At 45.1% G+C, this 22726-nt stretch overlaps 1 protein-coding gene across 1 annotated transcript in view; it reads right to left on the reverse strand.

Annotated features, from left to right (window-relative positions):
- The window catches only part of TENM4 (teneurin transmembrane protein 4), a 382101-nt gene that overhangs the window by 41258 nt on the left and 318117 nt on the right, over nucleotides 1–22726 (reverse strand). The window contains 6 exon segments of the mRNA XM_090265745.1: nucleotides 3174–3406; nucleotides 10854–10874; nucleotides 13018–13267; nucleotides 15880–16023; nucleotides 18833–19100; nucleotides 21609–21870. Coding sequence (XP_090121871.1) covers nucleotides 3174–3406; nucleotides 10854–10874; nucleotides 13018–13267; nucleotides 15880–16023; nucleotides 18833–19100; nucleotides 21609–21870 — 1178 coding nt within the window.

Here is a 22726-nt window from a genome sequence, read left to right on the forward strand (position 1 = left end):
TATGTGCGAATCACCTGGGAACTTGCTAAAATGCACTCCCTAGGGCTGCTGTTCAGAAAAATCTCAGTGGAGCCTGAGCATCTCTCTGTATTTTTGACAAGCACCTTGGGTGATAATGATACATATCAAAGTTTGAAAACCTCTCTCGGAAATCAGTACTTCTTAACCAGTGATGTACATCAGAATTACCGGAAGAGTTTTTTTCAACAAATACCTGCTTGGCCTCACTCCTGGAAATACTAGATGAGGGGTGGCTGGGACGAGGACCAAGGCTTGTTTCAAATGCTCATGGGTGATATTGACTTCCCCCTCAGGCCCAGAATCACAGGAGACAGAACTGCTCAGGGGGCCTGGGGCTGAACTGCAGATGAGATGCGCTCCCTAGGAGCACAAGGTATAGACGGGAAGCCCAGGAATGAGTCTGTGCCAGGTGGAGTGTCAGAATGACAGAAGGGAGTGAGGGAAGCCCTAGAGGGTTCATGATGAAATAAAGGAGATTCTGGCCACTTTTGTTCTGTTCAGTTTTCTCTGGGGAAGGAACTGAGAGAAGAAGTCAGAAAAAGCTTCACAGAGGTGGAGACACTTGAAGTATAAAGCTTTCCAGCTGTATAACCTTGGGTGCATCACTTCACTTCCAAGCCTCAGTGTCCTTATTGATAAAACGGGGATAATAACATCTGGCCTGTAATAGTAGCCCTCATTAGTTGTTAGTGACTTATAATTATGAGAATGTGACCAGCACTTTGTGGGCTTCAAGGCCCTTGCTCTGGAGGTCCACATGTCTAAGAAAGGTCAGAGAGTGGTTTTGGATACCAAGGGCCTCTGAGGGGTCAAAACCCACTGGAGCACTAGTTCTGTTTAGCTTCTCTGTGGGCTGTTCAAGGCTGGGGAGCAATTTCCCACAGGGGACTGGGCAGCCTCAAGGCAGGGAAGCCTTTCCTTGGTCCCTGTCTGCCTAGAATGTAAATCAATTATATTCTTCAAGCACCGAGACAGGCATTTTCTTATCTGTCTGGCTACGCTGTCGTTCTCCTCCATCTGCTAGGACTGATGAGAGCTCCATGAACAATCTGGTTTCTTGTTTACAAAGTTGGCTGCACAGGCTAATAGAAGTAATCTGTCCTCTAATTAATTACTTCACTTTTTTCTTCTTTTGTTGTGCTAAATAGAGGAACATCTTTTCTTCTTCCTGCTACAAAGTGTCTGCACATTGTGGCACCCTTGTCATTTCTATCTGGGTTAATTATAGGCTTTCGGGCAATTCCACTGCCACTGTATGTGCGTGCACGTGCAGGTGCACATGTGTGTGTGTGTGTGTGGAGGGTGGGGACACACATGTGCAGAGCAGCGATTTTCAACCAGTGTGCCACAAGAATTTTTAAAACATGCAATACCTGACTATTTAGCCAGGGGCACTGACCTCTTTTCTCTGAGACTGTCAAGTTAAAAAATAACAACAGGCAACACAACAATAGTTGTCTGGTGTGAATGAATCAAAATTAACCTATTGGCAAAAGTATATTTTTTGGTGTGCCACAGAATTATGTGGGCCATGAGATGAGAAAGGTTGAAAATCCCTGGTGTAGAACAACTAAGAAAGGCCTGAAGAGGGTAAAACTTCTCAGAAAAAGAACTACTGGTTTTAATTCACAGCGTAAAACGTAACTGAAAGGGGTTTCCGGGGTCATTTAGCCCAATCTGCTCATTTACCGATGTAGACACTGAGCCGCAGAGGAGGAGGTCACAGAGCCAGGGAGTGGCAGAGCAGAACCATAATGCGGGGTCTCTAAGTGCAAGCTCTCTCCACCCCGGGCTGCTCTCTCAGTGTTAGGAAATCATTTTAGGAGGAAGATTAACCCTGGGTGTCACAATATCTATCTCACAGAGTTACCACCGGACCACTGCAGGTATGTGGTAGAGAGATAAGATATTATATAATATGATATATGATATAATGTAATATAATACAATATAGTATAACAATTACAATAGCACTAAGCATTTACATTCCTGATAATATTTAATGTGTATTGCAACTGTACAGTAGATTTCTATTTTATAGATGAGGAAAATGAGGCTCAGAGAGGTTAAGCAACTCACCCAAAGTCACACAGCTATTAGATGGCAATGTCTAATTTTGAATACAGGACTGCCTGATTTCACTAGCATCTATCTGCTTTGATTTGAAACAAGGCCCTGAAATCTGACACTATTTAATAAGCAATCATTCATGGCATTTTTATAGGTTATAGTATGAAATATATTAACTTTTTGCTCAGAATCATTCTAGCAGGTGGACACCGAGGTGTAATTACCCCTACGTTATTGACAAGGACCCTGAGGCTAAGACACAATAGGTCACTGGCTTTAATGTGAATGATAGGTATTTGTTGTTAATGATGGTTTCTCCTCTAAAAAGCCTTCCTAGTCTCTCAGGCACAGGGGACTCTCCTGGCTTTGGACTCCCATGCATCTTTCTCCTTGTATCTCAGGAAGCACTTCTCCCTCTCTCCCATGTCAGAGTGATTCACATTCAAGCCTTATTTTTTCTGCTACAATAAACTTATCTGTGCAACCACAGTGCACTGCATACTCAGTAAATAGTTGATGAATAAATGAATAAAAAATTGTGATTGTGGGTATAAAGAAGCCCAACCTCTTGCATGACTCAACATTGAAACTTACAATTAACCCATCCAATAGCACATGAACACTTGCAGAGATGATACAGTGCTATGATTTTATAAAATAATAATGTGAGAGCTAGCATAAATGTCCAACAGTAGGGGATGGCTAAATATATGAAGGGCCATCCATTTGATCGAGTACCATATAGCCATTAAAAGTCAGTACAAAGACTAATGACATGGAGATATGTTCATAATTTATCAGTTAGGGAAAAAAAGTAGGTTACTAAAAGTTTGTTTAATGATATCTCATTTTATTTTTGGTGAATGTTACATACACCCAAACACTCACAGAAAAGACCAGGAGGAAAGATAAGAAACGTTAACTGAGAACATTCCTGGCAGATAGAATTATGATACTCACCTTTTCTCTATAGGGTTCATGATATTTCCCAATTTTTTTACAATGATAAACATGTATTTCTTTTGGAAATGGAAGACGCCCCAATAAAGATTATTGCACGTGTTGAAAAAGAAAAGCCTTACCCCTGGGGTTGGTAAGCGTGGCTTCCGTGGCCTTCCCGCCATCCCCGCAGCGTGTGTCATCAAAGGGGAGGCACTGGTCACCTGTCCCTGCCACCACCTCGGAGTTCTTGACAAGATCCTTCACTACCGTGGTGGACTTGATCTTGAAGACCCGCCGGCTGTTGGTGTCAGAGAGGAAGACGGCCCCGCTCATAGGGTCTGTGGTCAGGTAGTATTTATGCGCCGGACTGTGACTGGAAGACAAGGACACGCCAGCTGGTGAGCACTTCCTGCTTTCCTATCAGGTAGCCAGGAATGCACAACTTAAATCCGAGCAGGAATGTCTTATGTGGATAAAGTCCCCATGTTAGCTGATAGTTCCCCAAGTTTTCTGACCCCAGGGGTGGGTCTAACTCTCCCTGCCACCCAACTATTAGTGCTAATGATTACCACTCCCAGCCCTGTGCCATGCCCATATCAAGTGCTCAGTACAGGTTTTCTTAAGAGGATTATCAATGAGGCTTACCACACGTGGCTTGTAAATCCAAGCCAGAAACATGGAAGGGCTTGGCATTAAAATCACTTAAAGAGTTTGACACATAAATTCTTCTTCCACAGAATTTTTACAGCTGCCATAACCCTTCTTGGGACTGACTGATAAGACCCTGGCCAGATCTGACTCCCCGCCAGCATCAACAGTGTCGTCATTGGACACTCATGTCATACTTATCAATAGCCCAGTAGTCCCCCTCTTGGAGTCAGATATAAACAAATTGCAGGATTAGTTTGTAATTTGCAGCAGCGTCCAAGGAAAAATAAACAAAACACAGGAGCAGTGCTGATGGTTCTGCATCTGGAAAACGGTCATGAGGACAAGGCTGTGCTAACAGAGGAAAGTGAAGTCAGCCCACGACTGCACAGGGGCATTCCAGAGACGAGGCACTGCCTCTAGGCACGGGGCAGGAAAAATGCACAGGGTTTGGAATTTGAGCAGTCTGCGTTCTAAGTCTGGCTGTTAATTCCAGGTTCTGAAACTTGAGCAAATTACTTGGCCTCCTGAGCTTCAAGTTTTCTTCATCTGCAAAATGAGGATGTTAGTAGCTACCTTGCCAGTGTATTGTGAAAATTATATAAAAATCATATGAGACATATATTTAGCATCATGCATGACACCTTGTAGGTAGATATTCAACAATCATAATTATTGTTTTAATTACTAGTCACTATGTCTCTTTGTGTACTTGGAGAGGACTACAGAGTAGAAATCTCTTATTAAGCTTGAATTCTGCTATCACATGGTGCTGATTTATGATTTCTTCTAAATCTAGGCCACATTGGAGTTGGACTCATAACCCCCGGGAAGCTGTTTTCAGTTCCTCTGCATGGCCTGATAATTCCCATGTTCTCAAACTGCATCTCAGTATTGACAGCCTTCTCCAAGATCTCTGGAAAGTCTTCTGATTCAAAGGAATCTGCCTCTTCAGGCTGGATGGCCTGGCATGGGCCATTTTCATGGGACAGTGGGACACTATTTTAGGGGATTCAGGGGGCAGACTGAGAAATGCCTAGAGCCCCTGCAGAGTGGTGTATTATGTATCCTTTCACGATCCAAGTAAGAGAACCAGAGTAGTCTAGAAAGCAACTTTTCTTGCATTTTATCAGGCATGTAAGTTCTGGGCCCTTTTGAAAACAATTTTTTACAGACTGGTGTTTTTTGACTTACTTATGAAAACGGAGGTGCCATAATCTTTTCAGTGTCAAGGTCTCTGAAGGTCTTAATGTGGCCCTGACTGCTTGTCATCATAACCATCCCTTGCGTTGGACAATGTTTTGAGGCCTGGCTGCTTCTAACAGGGCCAGGCCTCCAGACCTGAGGCTTCCCTTCCTTTTTTTTCTCTCTCTGAATTTGACTAAGACAGCATGATTGTTTCTAACCCTAAGACTCCTTGTCAAGGGAAGGGCAGGTGTCTCTGCCTGCAGCCCGGGTCCTCCCCAAGGCTTTCTTTCCTGACCTAACCCAAATACCAACATGTCAGCTCAATGTTTTTCCCTCAAGGACTGCCCATGGCTTACAGGCCAAGTTCAGACTCCCCGACCTAGCAGCACACACAGCCCTTCATGCTGTGCTGCTGCTCTGTCTTTCCAGCCTCCTTCCAGCCATCTCCTCACAGAAACCCTGTACTCCAGCCAGACTGACAACTGTCCCTCACCACGTCTTCATGCCTTGTACCGGCTGTGCCTGCTCTGTGGGATGTCCTGCCCCCTTCCCTTTTCAGCCTGCGGAGTTGCTACTCACTCTTTAGGGTTCAGCTCAAAGGGTACCTTTTCCGGCCGAACCTTCCCCAACCTTTCTTCTCTGAGGTTCATATCTGGGTTACAGAACATGTAACATAATGTGTGCTATTTATTTATGGGCCTGTCTCTCAATACTTGAAGGGGAGAGACTGGACTTTATTCATTTTTATATTTCCAATGTTCAGACTGGTCCTTCTAGCCCATAGCAGCCACTTGTGTTAAATGGACAGCTCCAATTTTAGTTTATTTAGGTGATACTTTCAATCAAAGTACTGAGTTTTCTTTTACTTGTCTTTTGGGGGTGGTGGTAACAGGAGAGATGTCCTGTTTATGGTGAAATGTTCCTGTGACCTACCCTACAATGTAGCACAGATGTAATCTTTCCAGATGACACAGATTCTGATGAACTAAAATGCAGTGACCTCAGACCCCACTCTGTGATGCTACGGCAGCCTTGATCTTTATGCTTTCCTGTTGACCGTTGTGAGGTGGGGAAGGTTATTTCGTTTCTGTGCGTCACTCATGATAAACTGGTGCTATCCACCTGCCAGAAAATCGATCCCTGAGGGAGGATAATGAGGGGCCCCGTGCACTTAGATTAGCCCTGAGTGTCTGGCTTGTGTCTTCCTGCACCACCCCAGAGAAGTGCCACTGGTGTAGTGTTTCTCAGATGGGTGATTTCTAGAAGAGGCTGGCATTGGCAGGATTGTTCCAGAGTCTATAAAAGCTGTGGCCCCCATCTTTTGTGCCCTAGACCAAATTTGAGTCTGGCAGTCACTTAAGTGTAGGGAATAGTGCACTTGCTTTGAACCTATAAGATGTGGGCTCTCATTTGAGCAAGTCACCTAAATTGTTCAGGCTGTAGGCCCCTCAGCTGTCAAAGGACTAAGGTCCTACTCCGCTTTGCTCACAGGCTTGTCATTAGGATCAGATGAAATTATACGTCTCAACAGCCCTTTCCAGCTGGCAGAACTCTTGGATAGTCTTCAACTCACTTCTTCCTCACGCCAGTGGCATGGGGAGCAGCACCTGGCCCCCCACCTGGAGCAGAGCCACCGGCGGCAGAGCACAGCCACAGAGATGACTGTCCCTGGTACAAAAGCATCTGCTACCATCTCTGGGTGCCTGTTCCGTCCTGGACTCTGCTAACACTTTACACGCATGACCTCTTGTTCCTCACAACTAACATACAAGGCAGGTGCTTCTTTTGTTTTTTTCTTTTTCATTTCAACTATTTCAGAAAACAGACTGAGAGAGGTGAAATGACTTGACCAGGGCGAGAAACTGCTAAGTGACAGGATGGGTTTCCTACTTTGATCTGCTTGATTCCAAAGTCTTGTTCTTCCTACTTCCTCACCCTGCTTCTCAGGGTGCAGACAGCAGCCCACTGCCCTCTTTCCCAGGGGGCACCTGCTCACGTCCTGAATTGAGGTCGAGCACCAGCTCATCGGGAATGCCATTCCTGGGTTCCTTATCCCACTGGCAGAACTGGCCAGTTCCCTTGCTCTGTTCTCACTAGACCTTCAGAAGATTATACTTTTAGTATAATATAAAGTATATCAGCACCTTCAGACACTTTTCTGTTTAGTGGACTGTCTGCTCAATGACATCTTGAATTCCTGAAGGGCAGGGACTGGCTTTGAGTTCCCGGCGCCCAGACCTAGGCTGGTGTAGAGGAAGTGCCCCAGAAAGGTCTGCTGAACCTATGAACCGGTGAGTGAATGACCACCCGCCTCCCCGGTAGTGTGCACAGGGAACAGCCACTGCTAAGGCTCCCAGAGTGATGATTCTCAAACATGAACACATCGCAGGGTCAGGGCATCTGTACCTTTAAGATGTCTCCAGGTGACTTGGAGACACGGCCAGATTTGGAACCGGTGGCTTTAGGCCAGCTTTTCAAACTTAAATGCACATATAAATCACCTGGAGATTTTGTTAAAATGCAGATTTCAGTTCAGCAGTGCTGGGGTGCTGCTGTTCTGAGTCTGCATTTCTAACAAGTTCTCAGAGAATGCCAAAACCGTAACTTCAAGTAACAAGACGTAGAATACTCTGCCAACCACGAATGCGGGAGATTGCTTACAGCGGAGACTCGAGGCCCAGTTCTGTGGCAGAGACATGTCTGATCAGGTCTGACCCTGAGCAGGGCCGGGCACAAAACAAGGTCACAGCTGTTTTCCAGGGTCTGCCATAGGACCCACATTCTTTTCCACTTCCTTAAGCATAACCATGGCATCTCTGGAAGCTATGTAAAATCTTTGACTAGAAGGGTTTCATTCCTGAAGTGACTGAGAGGAAGTCAAGACCGCTCTGCCCTCATTCTGGATGGTATAGGGAATTTCCTAGTAGGAGTTGTGAGCCCAGGAGTCTCTTGAGACAAAGTCCAGGAGTCTCTTGAGACAAAGGCCATCTAGTCCCTGATTCTGAGTGGCAGTTCTCCCTGGGTCTCAGAGCAAGGCCTGCCTTGTGCAAAGGAGCATCCATTGACCACTTCCAGTGGCAGCTCTGGCAGAACCACTTGTTCTTAGAACCAGTGGGGAGAGCTTGAGTATTGAAGCCCCACAGTCAGGGGTTCAAATACCAGTTCTACCACCCACGTGGCAGGTGACCTTGGGGAAATCACTTCATGACTCTGAGCCTCAGTTTTCTCATCTGAGAAATGGGGATAATCACATTCAGAGGGGTATTTTGAGGATGAAATTGTATAAAGAATGTAAATCTCTGAGCATGGTAGTTGTTCTATTAAAAATGCCCAATAAATGGAGGCTGGTCACCTTGAGAAACCTCCAGAATATTTGTTATTGTATAATGGAAAAGGCAAGTATGGAAGATTTAATATTTGTCTTGTCCAATCCATTTTATAGGGTAGTTAAGGACTCTGTTAGAGTTAACAGAATATATACAGCTGGGATTAATGGACACTTGAGTTAAATGTACTGAACAACAACAGGCTTCAAACATTCCTCCATGATGCTAAGGAAGAGATCTGGGAGGAGGTAAGGGTCCTTGTTCCCTGATAGGGTCCATGGAGGAAGATGCCGAAAGGACTGGGGTCCCTGGACTGTGCATGCCCAGCATGGTGGGCTGGCACTGAGGCCAAAAGGTCAAAGGCAGAGAGGAGACTGCCCTGGGGAGATCATGCGGGCTAGGGGCACCAGCCTGAGCCAAAGGCTATTCTTGGGAACAGCTGAGACAGTAAGTGCTCGTGAATACAAAGGACAAGATTTTGAACTTTAATCTACTTCTGACATTTACTGTTGGGGACATGGAGGCCCAGAGAGAGGAAGAGATTTGTCAATATCCAGGTGCCAGATAAAATCAGAGCTGGAACCTGGGTCTTCTCACTCTCGCTGGACCTTAGAAAACCCAAAGGCAGAACAAAAAATTCCTTTATTCCCTCCCACTTTGGTTCACTTTAGGAATAGTTTGTAGCACCTGAGAAAAACAATAAATTGAGAGAGACCAGGAACCTGGCTTTGACTCATACCATGCATATAGCAAAAGATCGCTAAACATCAGAAACAAAAAGCACCAAATCCACAACTCTCAATTTACAAATGATGAGATTAAAAAAACAGAAAGGCTAGGTGACCAGCCTGAGGCCACACAATGACCTCACAGCAAAGCTGGACAAGCGCCCTGGCCTCCTGACTATCCCCAGTGGGGTGTCCCCGTATCCCAGCTGTGTCCCAGGCAGTTACCACCACTGACTGAAGGTTTTAATGTTAAATGCTAGGTTTTCAGTGAAGATCTTTATATGAAATGTACCTCTGTGTTGTTTGTAAAACTGAACTTGAGGGCACATATCAAGACATAGTTCAGTGTTATCCGTACAATGCTCACCGAAAATCTGTTTTAGATTTCAGTGTCAGGGAAAAAATATTCTTTCTCTGAGAAGTGGGCTTACTTTCCCATTTCTGATAATGCAAACTATGAAAATAATAAATATAAATAATTATATTTATTCTGGATGCCAGGAGATTTCATATACAATCACATATATATGTTTCCTCTTTTTTTTCTTTTGTTCCTAAATTCTATTTAATGTACTTTAATGAATGTGTCTTTGGTTGTTAAGAGGACCAAATTCCTTTTTGGGAAAGATAGAGACATCATCTTCATTATCATCATCATCATCATCATACAATTGTTATGGTGATGTTAAAATAATAATGATAATAATAACAACAACCACCACCTCTATGGGAGATTTTATTAACCTCAAGTTAGAAACTAAAGTCCAAAGTGATAAAGTAATTTTTTTCAAGATCACACAGTGAGGATCTTCAGTTTTGTCATCTGTGAATTAGATATATCACAAGTAGCTCACTGACAGGGTGGTTTAGGGATGAGTTGCTATAATCCATGTAAATCACTTAACCCCTCTCTGCTACACACTAAAAAGCTCTATAACATGTTAACTATTATTATGATCTTAAAATAACATATGATTGTTAAATTAATACTATATCTCACTGTATAGATAAGAATATCATTACTGGATTTGGGGTCTGTCTGCCTCCTTCTACCATCCTAAGACCTTCTTTCATCCTAACTTAGCTGCACCCCCTATCCCTGCCATATGCCACTTTGATCTGAGCCACATGTGGGTAATGGAGGGCACCTCTGTAGCAGTGCCAGCCACAGCCCATCTGCCCACAGTGACTTTCAAATGTGTGTGAGGCTGGGGGACTCTGAGGCCACTATCACGGAGGAGTCAGGTGAGTGCCACAGTAACCAAGCAGGTGTTTTTTTCCAGCTGATCTGATGAGGCCCAGTTCCGTCTGCTGCAGTGTCATTGTGAGCCCACACATGGCAAATCTACTCTGGGGCAAAGTCCTTTTGCGGGGACTGTTCTCTTTGGGTGGTCGGTCAGGTCTGGAAATCCTCCCCTACATTTTCCTTGCCAGTGAGCCTTCTGGTGGGCCCACCTGGCAACCTGGCCATCAAAGCCGAGGCACCTGGCATGCCCACAGAAGCGCAAATCTTAAACTGTCTTCTTCCAGGTTCTTCGCCTGATTGAGATGTTCTTAGGACTTCCCTTTGTGACCGTCAAAGTCACTCAACACAGTTAGGATGATGTCCTCCTTTATTCGAAGGGTAAGCAGACCGTGGTGTTCAAATTACTACGCCAAGATTAAAATTTTGCCTTACTTCAGTCTGTCATATCCACAGACTACCGAAGTAACTGCTACGCTTTGCTGGAGATTAAAGGAGTTCAGGCTCTCACCACCTGTCCCCACCATTATTAATGACTTCCTCTCATTGTAACTGATTACCCTCAATCAGTTCCAACCACACAGGCTTCGTTTGCCATTTAGCCCTCTGAAATTGACACATGCATCTTACCATACAACGTGCAACAAGGCAGAGGAGAGACAGGAAATTCTCCACTGGTTGGCTTACCTATGTCTGAAATCTTTATTTCTGACAGAAGACAGGAGAGCAGGGAATAGAAGAAAGAATGAGGTGTTAGCAGCAGGGTTAGAAGCATTATTAGCAGCCTGAAAACTTGACAGCAATGGTACTGCACAATACTATAATAAATAAAGACTTAGCAGCTATGACACTGATATATTTTATATTGGATATTACTTGTCACGGAGCTCGCTTACAAGCAGCTACATATCACAGAAGAGGCATGGTTTCTCTTGCACCACTACTGCTGACTCTGGGGAACAGAGTGAGGCTGACACCGGCTTCTGCCATCACCAGGGCTAAGACAGAGGTTGGAACAACTGACCCCTGACCCCAGACAGAGACGCATTCTCAGAGATATGCATGCTCATTGCTGTGTGTCATACAGAGAGTTATTAAAACTCACAGAGCCCACCATGATTATCTTCATAATAGAATCCAGAATTAGAGATACAATATAATTAGATGGAAGACAGTAACACAGAGAAACAGACCTGGAAAAAGACTCGAAGAAAAATATATCAAGATGATAATATGCTGATAAATTTATTTTTCTGTCCAAGTCTCATTTACTGATCCCTTCCTTACCCATTGTCTTCCATGACCTCCCCAAAACGGTGAGAGGGAGACACGGAAAATGGGATCTCTTATTTGAAAGACTGAAAATGAAGGCCCAGAGAGGGTAAGTGTGTTGCCCAAAGTTGTAGAGCTTGTCTGCCAAGGTGAGCTGACCCCTAGTCCGTGGCTCTTTCCATCACAGTACAGGAGATGGAATGGCAATACGAGCAATTGACAGAAGCAAATACACTTGAGGGTTCCATCTTCCTGACAGATGCCTATGACAATCAAACTCATCAAAGAGAGAACAAAGGCAGAGACTATTCGATCAGTAGCCTGGTTCTATTCAGCCTGATATCTGATTTCCTTCATTGTTCCTGTGTGTGTGGGCAAATACTAACGCTCTCCTCTCCAGGGCTGTCACGGCTGCTGGCCAGCCAGCATGCCTTCCCCTCTTTTCTTGTATGCACTGCAGAATGAGATTCTTAGCAGGTCCTTACTTTCAGGGAATAACTTAACAAGGCATTAAACCAGACTGGTCTTCATAGGCCCAAGTGACAATTTTGTGGTATGGCAGAGCTGCATGATGGCCTTCTGGGTTTGGGTCCATCATTCTACAAGAGAAGCTGACCCTCCTTTTTTTTTTTTTTTTTTTTTTCTTTTGGTGTGTTAAGGACAACAGTAATAACTATCTCACAGAATTTCTATACTGGGTAAATAGTAGGGGCCTCACAAAGGTGAGTTTCCTTTCCCTCTGGCCACTTTGGAGGAAGGCTTTCCAGCTTCAGGGCCTGTTCTGTTCACCTGGACCCCAGCCCAGGAGGAAGCAGTCATGAAGAACTTGGTGCAATGTCTCCTGAAAGGGACAGCGGGGTTCCCCATCTCTAACCACAGCTTCTCTGTAACTCAAGAATCCACCATGACAGTGCTTCTAAAAAGATCTGGTAAAGGGAGGCACAGAGAAAATCCAACACACCAGGCCCTTCCCGGCCTGTAAGTGTGGCAGTGCACCACCACGCATGGTCACGATGGGGAAACAGAAGAGGCTGACTGGGCTGGCTCTGCAGCCCCTTAGGAGCAGAGAGATAATGGCTGATTTTAGCCTGTGGCCTTGTCTCAGGATTGGGCAGCTGAAGAGAACTACTCCCAACTCTGAGTGGTAAGTAACAGGGCCAACCTTGGTAATACTGGCACCTGGGCCTTGGCCATTATACCATCCCTTGTCCTTATAAAAAGACTTATGTGACTAATTCCAATCAGTTTGATGCTAGGAGGCAGAGAGAAGATTCATGGGCTTCCAAGGAGTCTAATTCTTGGTTTCTAGCACCCTTCTGCATCATCTGGATGCCAAGGATATCTCCCTGTCCCAGGAGAGATTGGTTTTCATTGCAGTGCCCTGTGGAAATCAGCACCTGCTTCCCCAGGGCCCTCAGTTCACAATTTAGTCTCTGAGCTGGGCAGTGAAAAGTCCTGGAGTCTGACAGGTGAGAGTCTGTCCTGACCCGTCTCTGGGCCCAGTGGGTAATGCCAGGTAGGCTCATAGGATGGCAAAGGGACGTTATGGGAACTGTGAGGAAGGAAGAACCTTACATACCTCAACTCCAGGATGTTGGTGACGTTTCCGGAGGGGAAGATCCTTCGGATATAGTTGAAATCTCCCACATAGAGGCTCCCATCGGAGCCACATGTCAGGGCCACGGGGGCCAGGAGCTTGTTGCCGTCAGCAAGGCCGTTGCAACTGGGGCAGGAGATGCTTCTGCGGCGGCCGTTGCCCATGATGCTCCCAATGACAGGGGGTTGCTGAGACACAAATTGGTTCTCGCCATTCCCTTTGTGCAGGATGCCTGTGACAAGGACGGAGAACAGAATCACCTACGGAGCAGGAGGAGGCTCTCTGCTGTGACTGACCACACAGTTGCCTTGGTTTGGTAAGGAATGCAAGATCTCTGCCTATCATTGTTAGGCTCATCTCCTAGGGCTGCCTCAGCCCCAGAATGAAACCCTGAACAGGCCATACTGCTTTACGGATTAAATCCTCACAACAATTCTGTAAGATAACAGGGGGACAGGCTAGTTGGCTTCCCTGAGGCCACACAGATGAGAACAGAAGCACTCCTGAGCCTGGGCTCTTAATCATCCACCTCTACTGCCTCACAAATGGACAGCATACATCTCATATACCTATTCCAGGTCTCTATGACAGCATGAATTCTTTATTGTACTTGCCTGCTTTCCTCTCTTTAGGTTGATACCTTTTCAAGTACAGGGACTGTGTCATTCCCCTTTTTGTATCCCCAGTGCCGAGCACAGAACCTGACACAGAGTAGGTACCAATACATGTTTACAGAAATGCATCAAGGAAATGAATTACAGTCTCTTCTCACTAAGACAGAGTTAAGAGAACTGGGTTTTACCTGATTTTGCTATTAATGGGCTGATCCCAGATCTTGATGGTCTCTTTACTACTTTAACTGCCCTTGGACCTCAGTTTCCCACTAGCAAAATGAAGGGATTGACCTCAATGACCTGTAAGTTCCATCCCATATTCATATTGCTTTTTTCAGGCCCAGATCATCCTTCATCCCCTGTATTATTGCCACAGCCACCAAACTGGACTCTGCCTCCTGCCTCATCCCTTCCACACTGAAGCCTGAGTGACTTTGGTTGTTTATGGTCAGAGGAATCCTTTTTTGAACAGATGTCTTTCATTTTTAGGTAGTCTAATCGATCATTTTTTCTACTTGAATGTCTGTGCTTTTTGAGGTTTTAGGAAACCCTTCTGGGAGATTATAAAGATATTTTCCTGTGTTTTCTTCTATTAAAGTGTTATCTTTCAAATTCAGGTCTTTAATCAAACTTTATTTTGTTTACTTTGTATAAAGTATGAACTTAATTTTGTTTTTCTCCACATATTGAGCTAATTTTCCAAATACCAATTTCTAAAATACCGACCCATCCTCCAATGATAGGTGATGCTACCTCTCTCATATATATGCTACCTCTCTCATATATCAAGTTCCAGTGTGCACAGCATGTGTGGTGGGAACTCACAGTTCCCCATGGGTATCTGCCCTGTTCACACCCCTTCCTTATTTCTGTAGTCATAGAACCCCCGACTACCTGGAACTGACTACACTCCCCAGCCCAGCTGCAGCTACACTTGGCAGCTAACTGAGTCAGAACCCATGGTGTGGAAGCAGGAACGGTATCGGCAGCTGCTGCAAGGTGTCCTTACAGTGGAAGGGGCTTGCTCTTAGTTCTTTCCTCCTTCTTGCTGGCTGGAAAGTAGATGTAAAGTTTGGTGCCAAAATGGTCACCTTGGACCATGACGCTGGGAACGCAGGCTTGAGTGGAGCAATGAGAGGAAAGGGCTCTGGACCTCTGATCCTGCTGAGTGCTAAACTGGCCCTGGGCTCCCTAACTCCAGACTTTCAGGTGAGTGAGAAACTTTTAGCTTGCTTGCAATTCTGTTATTTTGGCTTTTTTCTCATGCATAGCCGAATCTAGTCCTAATTACTACTCACAGGTCAGTGTCTGGACGCCTTGTTTTGTCCCACAGAATCTATCTGTTCCTACGCCGGCACCACACAACTTTAGATATAATGGTTTTTCTAAGATAGCATAATATCTGGTGTGTGTGTGTGTCTCTCTCTCTCTTTTTTTTTTTTTACTTTAAAGATCGTCTTAGCTATTTACAAATCTTTATTATACCATAAAATTTAAACAAGTAGTAGCTTCTCTAAACATGTGGTGGCATTCATTGGATCTATAGTTTAGAAGACATCTGACATCATTACCATGTTAAGTGGACTCATCCCAGAGCACAGACTGGGCTATTGAAACTATAGATCTGATTGTGTCACTTCCACGCTTTACACTTTTTAGACTTGACATTTGCCTCTGGATGAAGCTGAAGGTCCCTATCTTCTTACCCTGGGCTCCAGCTGCTCAAGTCCCAGCTTTGGCTTTTGCTATTCCCTTCATATCACCCGCTGTTCAAACCACAATGAACTTTCTCTCCAATTACTTTTCTTTCAGGCCTCAGTGCTTTGGCCCATAGTGTGCTCTCTACCTGTAATGTTCTCCCTGCTTCAGATACAGGGATAACCCTAGAGACCCTTTAGGACTCAGTTCAGAAGTTTTCTCCAAAGAGGTGCCGCGCTGAACTTGGTTCAGCTTCTTGGAAGCTGAGTGGGGACTCCTCTTCTACGCCCCACAGTGTTCTTGCTTCCCTCTGTGATGGCAATGCCCATGGCACAGCAAGGGAATTACCCAGGTGACCACAGTATAAATTCTGGGGGTCTTTCAGTCCTGCACTCCAGAGCCTATCAGTGACAAGCACAGAGGAGATACCCAAGGAACATCTGTTGACTAGTCCTTCTGACAGACTGATCACATGTGAGCCTCTGGAATCTGAAGTGAGTATGTCACACCTGTGGCCGGACTCTCCACTCACCACTTTGGATGTTGAGGGCATGGTGTTTGTCCAGGCTCCATCCTCCCAGCTTGGAAGCATCGATTTCATAGCCTTGCAGCACCGCTGTTCTTTTTTCCCACAGGATCAGATCTGGGCAGGATTCATACTCGTAACCCACAGAAACTGCAGACAACAAAAGGCACACGATGCACAGGTGAGCAAAGCCTCTTCTTTGGCTTTAGATCTGCATGCAAGGCCCCTGCTGGCCTTTTGTAGAAAAGGAGAAAGGATCATATTTCTAAGTGGAAACAGATCTACGCGCAATACTAACACAGGGATGCTGAGCCTTAATTTCCCTTTTTGAAGAGCGAGTGTAGATCATTAGGGAAAGTTAAACTAATGCACTAACTACTTTTTAAAAGGAGCCAGGTGAACCGATTCCAGGGAAATAATCTTTAGTATGGAAAATACTTTAGGCACAAAAATCTTCACCGCAGCTTTATTTTTAATGGTGGGAAATTGGAAGTAACCTAAAGGTTCAAAAGGGGCTAGAGTTTGAGCAAACCGAAGTGTCTTCACTAGAGAAATATTACACAGCCACTGGAAACTATAGTTAAACAGACCGTGGGTGACAGGAATAAGTTGAAGAGACTAGTTATATTCAGTATTATATCCGTGTTAAGAAAAACAATACATGAAAAAAATTAAATGTTTACAACTGGTTGTATTTGCTTATAAGAATATGTATGACTTTATTTCTATTTTGTCCATTTATCCAATTTTTATTACGAAGAATAGTATTATTTTAATTAAAAATGTCCAAAATCATGTATATTGAATTTATGAAAAGGAACTCAGTTAGGGTACTGTGAAGCTAGAAGTTGCTTTGAGGTCTCAAAGTTTGAAAATCCCTGGTTTCACATTTGTTTCATGAGTCCCGGGCTAACCAGGGCAGGCTCCCCAAGGCCGGTTTGTAAAAAGCCCTGTGACTGCCCTGTGGAAAGGAATGCCACTTCTTCCAAGTGCTTTTTGTCAGACACTACTTTCCAGGGGACTGTATCCTACCACCTGCTCAAGACAGGAATTAACAATTGGGCAGCCCCTTCAAGTTTCTTTTAGGTACCATACAAGATTGCTGGCCATCTATGGCAGGAGGGGAACATGGATTGAAAATGTCCCTGTGACCTCTTCCCCATTATCCCGAGTCCCTTAGGCAGTCATAATGCCTCCTACTGGTCACCTGTCATGCCAGGAAATTAACCTCAATCCTTGAAGTCTTAGTGTGCAGACACTTCCCTTTCTGATCGGTAGGCGGGCACTAAGTGTGTTCATTTCATCTGAAGAGGTTGTAAGGCTTCACTGTTTTTGAAGAGTCCTTGGAGGTAGTTTGGTTTACAGAAGGGACTGTGAACAGTGAGAGATGGTGTCTTTGCTCCCAATGTGTGCTTGTGGGGCAGGGTGGGCCGTAAAACTACAGGAAAGATGCGGGATAGATCCAGCTCTGTTCCTTCCCTGTACATCCTTGGGAAGTCACCTCACCATTCTGGGCTTCAGCTTCCTCATGCAGAATTTGGGGACAAGTTCTGACTCACATGGTGGTTATGAGGATTAACTGAGACACTGGTGTGCAGGGGAGCACACTGCCCAGAGCAGGCGCTCAACTTACATTTTCTTATTTCCTCCTCTCCCTTCCCCTCCCCTCCCTTCCTCTCTTCTTTTTACAGCATTACTTCTCCTCTGCTTCTTCATACTACCTTTACCGAATCTAGAAAGGGAATGAGATTGCAGTAGGGTTCATGATGAGAAGGGGTTTCCCAGATTATTACTTGAAGTCAGTGATTTCTCAACCTTTTCATCTCCTGGCACACATAAACTAATTACTAAAATTCTATTGCACACCAAAAACATATTAGTTTGCCAACTTGACAAAAAATAGTAATAATTTTGATTCATTCACACTGGAAGGCTAGCGCTGTGTTGGTTGTTGTTGTTACTTTAAAATCCTCACCTAAGGATATTGTATTATTGATTTTAGAGAGAGGGAAAGGGGGCTGGCGGGGAGGAGAGGGGGAAAAAAGACAGAGAGAGAGAGAGAGAGTGAGAGAGAGAAAAGAAACATAGATCGGTTACTTCTTGTAGGTGCCTGACTGGGGATCAAACCCACAACCTTTTGGTCTATGGGATGATGCTCCAACTGATCCACCCTGCCAGGGCTGTGGTCATTTTAAAATGTGACAGTCTAAGGGAAAATAATTCAGTTCCCTTTACTAAATAGTCAGGTATGGCATATTTTAAAAATTCTTGTGGCACACCAGTTGAAATCATTGCTCCAAGGGCTTGGAGGATTAGCTCTTCGAGGGTTAGAACTGCTAACAGTCCAGCTCTGGTCCAACCCTGAGATGCTGCTCTAATCCAGAAGCTGAAATGAGCACAGGCAGGCCCAGAAGCCTAGAGTGTGAGTGGGGTTGGACTCCAGGGAATGCTAGTCTCCTTCTGCATCATCTGAAAAAAAAGGCAGCAATGACAACAAAGAGAAAACCTCTGTGACTGGAAATGATGTAGACACCAAAAAGCCCTTCTGCTAAAGGAAGAATCTTACTCCTGCACCTCAGCAGAACTGGAGCTACAGACACCCATATTTTTAATGGGCAAGTTTAGGCCTGAGGGCTGTGGGGGCCACGTGATGTCTGCACAGCACTATCTTGGTGGCACAAAGTCTCTTTTAGCCCATTGCATACCCACCATAGTGTTTTTTCAAGGACTGTTTTGGTTTTATAACTCTTTTTTTTCAATGAACACATTTTCTACATTCAGTTCTTCCAGTACATTCTTTTAGGTTACTGAGAAAGGTCTTGATGGCCAACTAAGCCTTAGTTACTTTAATAAGAGAAAAAGAGTAAGATGAAACAAGGAAGGCGGAAAAGAGTCCCGTTCCCCCAAACTCTGTTGTCTTTCTGAGGGTGGTGGTGCACCCTGTGGCTGGGACACTTACCGAAGGCTTCCGAAAGCCCAAACACCTTCTGGTTGTAGACATCTGTCTTGTCCCAGATGAAGTAGTAGGACAAGTCTGGGGCTGCGGCAAACCACTTCCTGAAGAGGCGGCCCTCCACTGCCACCATGAGGTGGACCTTCATAAGGTTGAAGGGGATGGTAGGATGGGTGAGGCTGATCCTCAGAACAGACTTGTAGCCTGGTGTGCGGCTGCTCAGGTAACTCAGCCTCATCTTGCAGCCAGAGATGGCGATTTCCTCTTGCAAAGCCTAGAGAGACAGATCACAGCAAGTGATGGCCGTGGAATCACCCGTGGAGGGAAGACGGCCATAGCTCCATGCACTCTGGGTGTGCAAGAGGCAGAGGAGAAAGCAGAGAGGAAGGAGGGGAGAAGAGGAGAGCAGGAGCAGGAGCTAGAAGAGAGAGAAGAAACTAGAGTGGGGAGCAGAGCATGAAGAGGACCAGGAGAAAGAGGGAGAAAGGGAAGAGAAGGGAGAAGGTGGAGGAAGGCAAGAAGAGTCAGAAGGCCTGGTTTCCAGGGCACAGCCCTGCCTCATTGAGCCTCAGGTTCCTCCTCCATTCCACAAGGATGACGATGCTCAGCCCATTGCGTATGGAGAGGAATGCGTAAGATATTGCTCACAAAAGGCTCATAATGTCGCCTCTCACTCACTAGCTGTGTCATTCTAGAAAACTCATGGAACCTCTGGATCTCAGTTTCCTCACTGGATTAACGTGAAGGATTGAGTAAGGTCACATTTAGAAAGTGCCCAGCACATAACGGAGACTCAGGAAACGTCTAAGTGGGATGATGGTGCTGCTGGGGGCAGTGGTGCTGGGAGCAGGGGGACTACGAAGAAGGACCTGCCCCTTAGACTACTGTGGACAGCTGCCTCAGCAATACCGTTTCTCTCTCAAAACTTGCCGACAATAAGATGTTTCCAATGGCTTTTCTCTTCAGCAGCGCAGACAGAGACTAGGAGATGCTGACTAGTTACGCAGGGTTGAAAGCACAGCCTGCAAGGACCTGCAGCTAATGTCCCAGCTCATCCACAGAAAGAGGTCGGATTGGTTGCATGGAGTTTCCACGCTCCAATGCTGTGCTAGATGAGCAGAGTGTTTCAACTGGTTATAATGGGCTCAGTTCCACGAGAGAAAGTTGAAATTAATGCCAAGATTTTCTGAAACATGGCAAAAAAACAGAGAACTTTTATCAGCTTGATGCTCTGGGCTCTGTTTCAAGAAAGGGACATTAAATCAATTGAGGCTAACATAGCCATTAGAAGGACAGTGATTATTCTACTCTTGTGCTCACAGAGTAACTGGGCCTTCCCCAAAGAAGTCCTTTCCTTTCCATCCATTTCATATGTGGGTGTGAACTCCCACCCCATTCTCCCAACTACACAAAATTTTAGGCATCGGGCCTAAACCAAAGTACTCTTTATAATTTTCAGCTTACAAGTTCTAGGCAAAGCAGGTTCTACACCCCAGTGAATCACATGCAGGTTTCACGTGCCATCCTGATGCTCTCATAAATATTTACTTTCTTTAACGTACCCTTTAAAATTTACATCTCCCAGTACTTGCAAAGGGTAGCCAATGACTGGACTGGGAAAACCCAAGAGTTTGTTTTCCTGTATTTTGTCAATCTGATAATAAGCATGTTTGCTGGGTGCGGAGACACCCAGCCCAGGGAGCATTGTAGAGGGGGTTGGACCTTTAACCTCATTTGTTCCGAAGTCTCTGCTCCTGGGAAAATGTCTAGCTGGATCTGAACCAGGGTTGCTTAGCTAATTACTCCTCTTCAGCAAGCTTTGTCTCTGCTGACATCCGTTTCATAAGAAAGGTCAGCCTGGTAGTTGAGACGGGAGACAAGTGCTGAATCTCTGAAAAGCACTGAGGTTTCAATCTTGGGGTGCAATGAGAATTTCAAAACGGGTGTATTTCCTTCTTGTGGGTTGGCGTCTGAAGCCACTCAACAGAGCATACATGAAGAGATGTGTTTGCTCAACCAGGCGTGAAATATACACACAAAATACAAGCCCCCCCCCCCCATCACCACTGGTAACCCATTAACATGCACACAGCCAGAGCTCCCATCAGGCAGACGGACCACTGGGGCTGGGCCCCTCCACTGCCATCTCTCCTCTTCTTCAGGCCTTCACTTTTACCATTAGAAACTGGGCGGGGATGGCGGAACAAATTCGACTCTACACAGTACTGTGAGGCAAAGACTCCGTCTTGATTTCTAAATATAAGATTAAAATGCATCTTTCCAAATTACTTTCTTTTAATGATAATTAAGTAAAGCACTTGAACCATAGATTTGAGCCAAAGCAATCCTTAATTGGCACGAAGGCAGAGAGCATGTAAAATAATCTTAATAACAATAATAATAATGGCTAAAATTTATCGAGCACTTTGCCAGACATTGTGCTAGGCACCTCACTGACATTTTCTCATTTAATCTTCATTATGATGCTTACTATTTGGGATGCTCTGTCTCACTTCGCTTGGTAGAACCTATCATCATAAATATTTTTAACAGAAATAATGAAAGAGGGAGGACACTGGAGCTTGGTGGAAAAGGAAAGTGAAAGTGAACTGGATGGCAGGGTGCAAGGGGAGCAGGAATTTGTCATATGCTGGAGGGTGCCAGGCAGTTGCATTCTGCACGGTGGCCTGCCGGGGTCTCCCATTCCCCTGCCTCTGAGATCCTCCTCCACTCCTCAAATGACATAAAGGCGTGGAGAAACGCAGTTAACAAAGCTGGGTACCTGAATTTCCGGAACGATGGGGCCTCTCTCTGCACAGGAGCTGGCGAAGGACGTCAGTGGGGACGGAGACACAACAGGGTTGGGGCGGGCGAAGTTGCTCAGGTCACAGCTCGGAATCTCATTCTCTTCATGTCGCATGATGATGGTTTCCATGACAAAGAAGCGGTCCCAAGGCAGCCAGAGGGTGTGCTCCTGTGTGATGAAAGGTGCCCGCTCGAACCGCAGGATGATGGAGATGCCCCCGTTTGTGACCAAGTCAAAGCTGTTGGGGAAGGGAGGGTTGAGAGGAAACAGGAAATGATGATGAGGAGAAGGAAGAAGAGCGGAAGGAGCAAGACAGGGAAAGAAGAAAAAATTACATGAAAAGATCTGGGCACTCGTTGAGGAGACTCTGAAACCTAAAAGACTTCACTGCACCCACAAACAGAAACAAATATTCCAGAAAGCATTATTTAAAAAAAATATATATGATTCACAAATAGAATATTTGCCAAAACTAAATTAAAAACCACTACAGTAGAGAGCCATATGCCAAGACACAGAACAGTTGATGAGTGTCTTGCTATGGTGCTCCTGGTACTTAGGGCCCCTTGGAACTGAAGCTCAGTGAAAGGGCAGCAGAATAAAGTGGAACAAGTCCTGCCGTGGTGTTAGGAACCTAAGCCTAGTTTTGCCTCTGCCATGAACTACTGTGTGATCTTGGGTAGGTCACTTCACCTCTCTGATCCTCAATTCTCTCATTTATAAAATGTAAAGGTTCAAATGGTCAATTCTTAAGTGACTAATATTCTACGACTCTACATCAGTTTTAGTTCTGACTATGACAGATTACTCAACACAGGCCTTTGGGATTACGAAATTGCTAAGGCATTTAGAGACGGCACAATTAGAACCACAGTATATTAGAAGTGAAAGGGGAGCCAGGAGACTGAGTCCCAAACTCCCAGTTGAGAAAGAGCTCCATGAGAGCATCCCAAGAGCCTGTGTTCACTGCCCTCTCCGACTCTGATGCTTTAGCTTCTTCTACAAACTCACCATCAAGGGGCCATTTGGTTCCTACTTGCACACTTCCAGTGATATGGAACTTGCTATATTCACAGGACTATCCAATCTTTTGT

The sequence above is a fragment of the Furipterus horrens genome, unplaced genomic scaffold, assembly GCF_987537825.1.
Source record: "Furipterus horrens unplaced genomic scaffold, mFurHor1.1.pri manual_scaffold_2, whole genome shotgun sequence".
In the NCBI taxonomy this organism is placed as follows: domain Eukaryota; kingdom Metazoa; phylum Chordata; class Mammalia; order Chiroptera; family Furipteridae; genus Furipterus; species Furipterus horrens.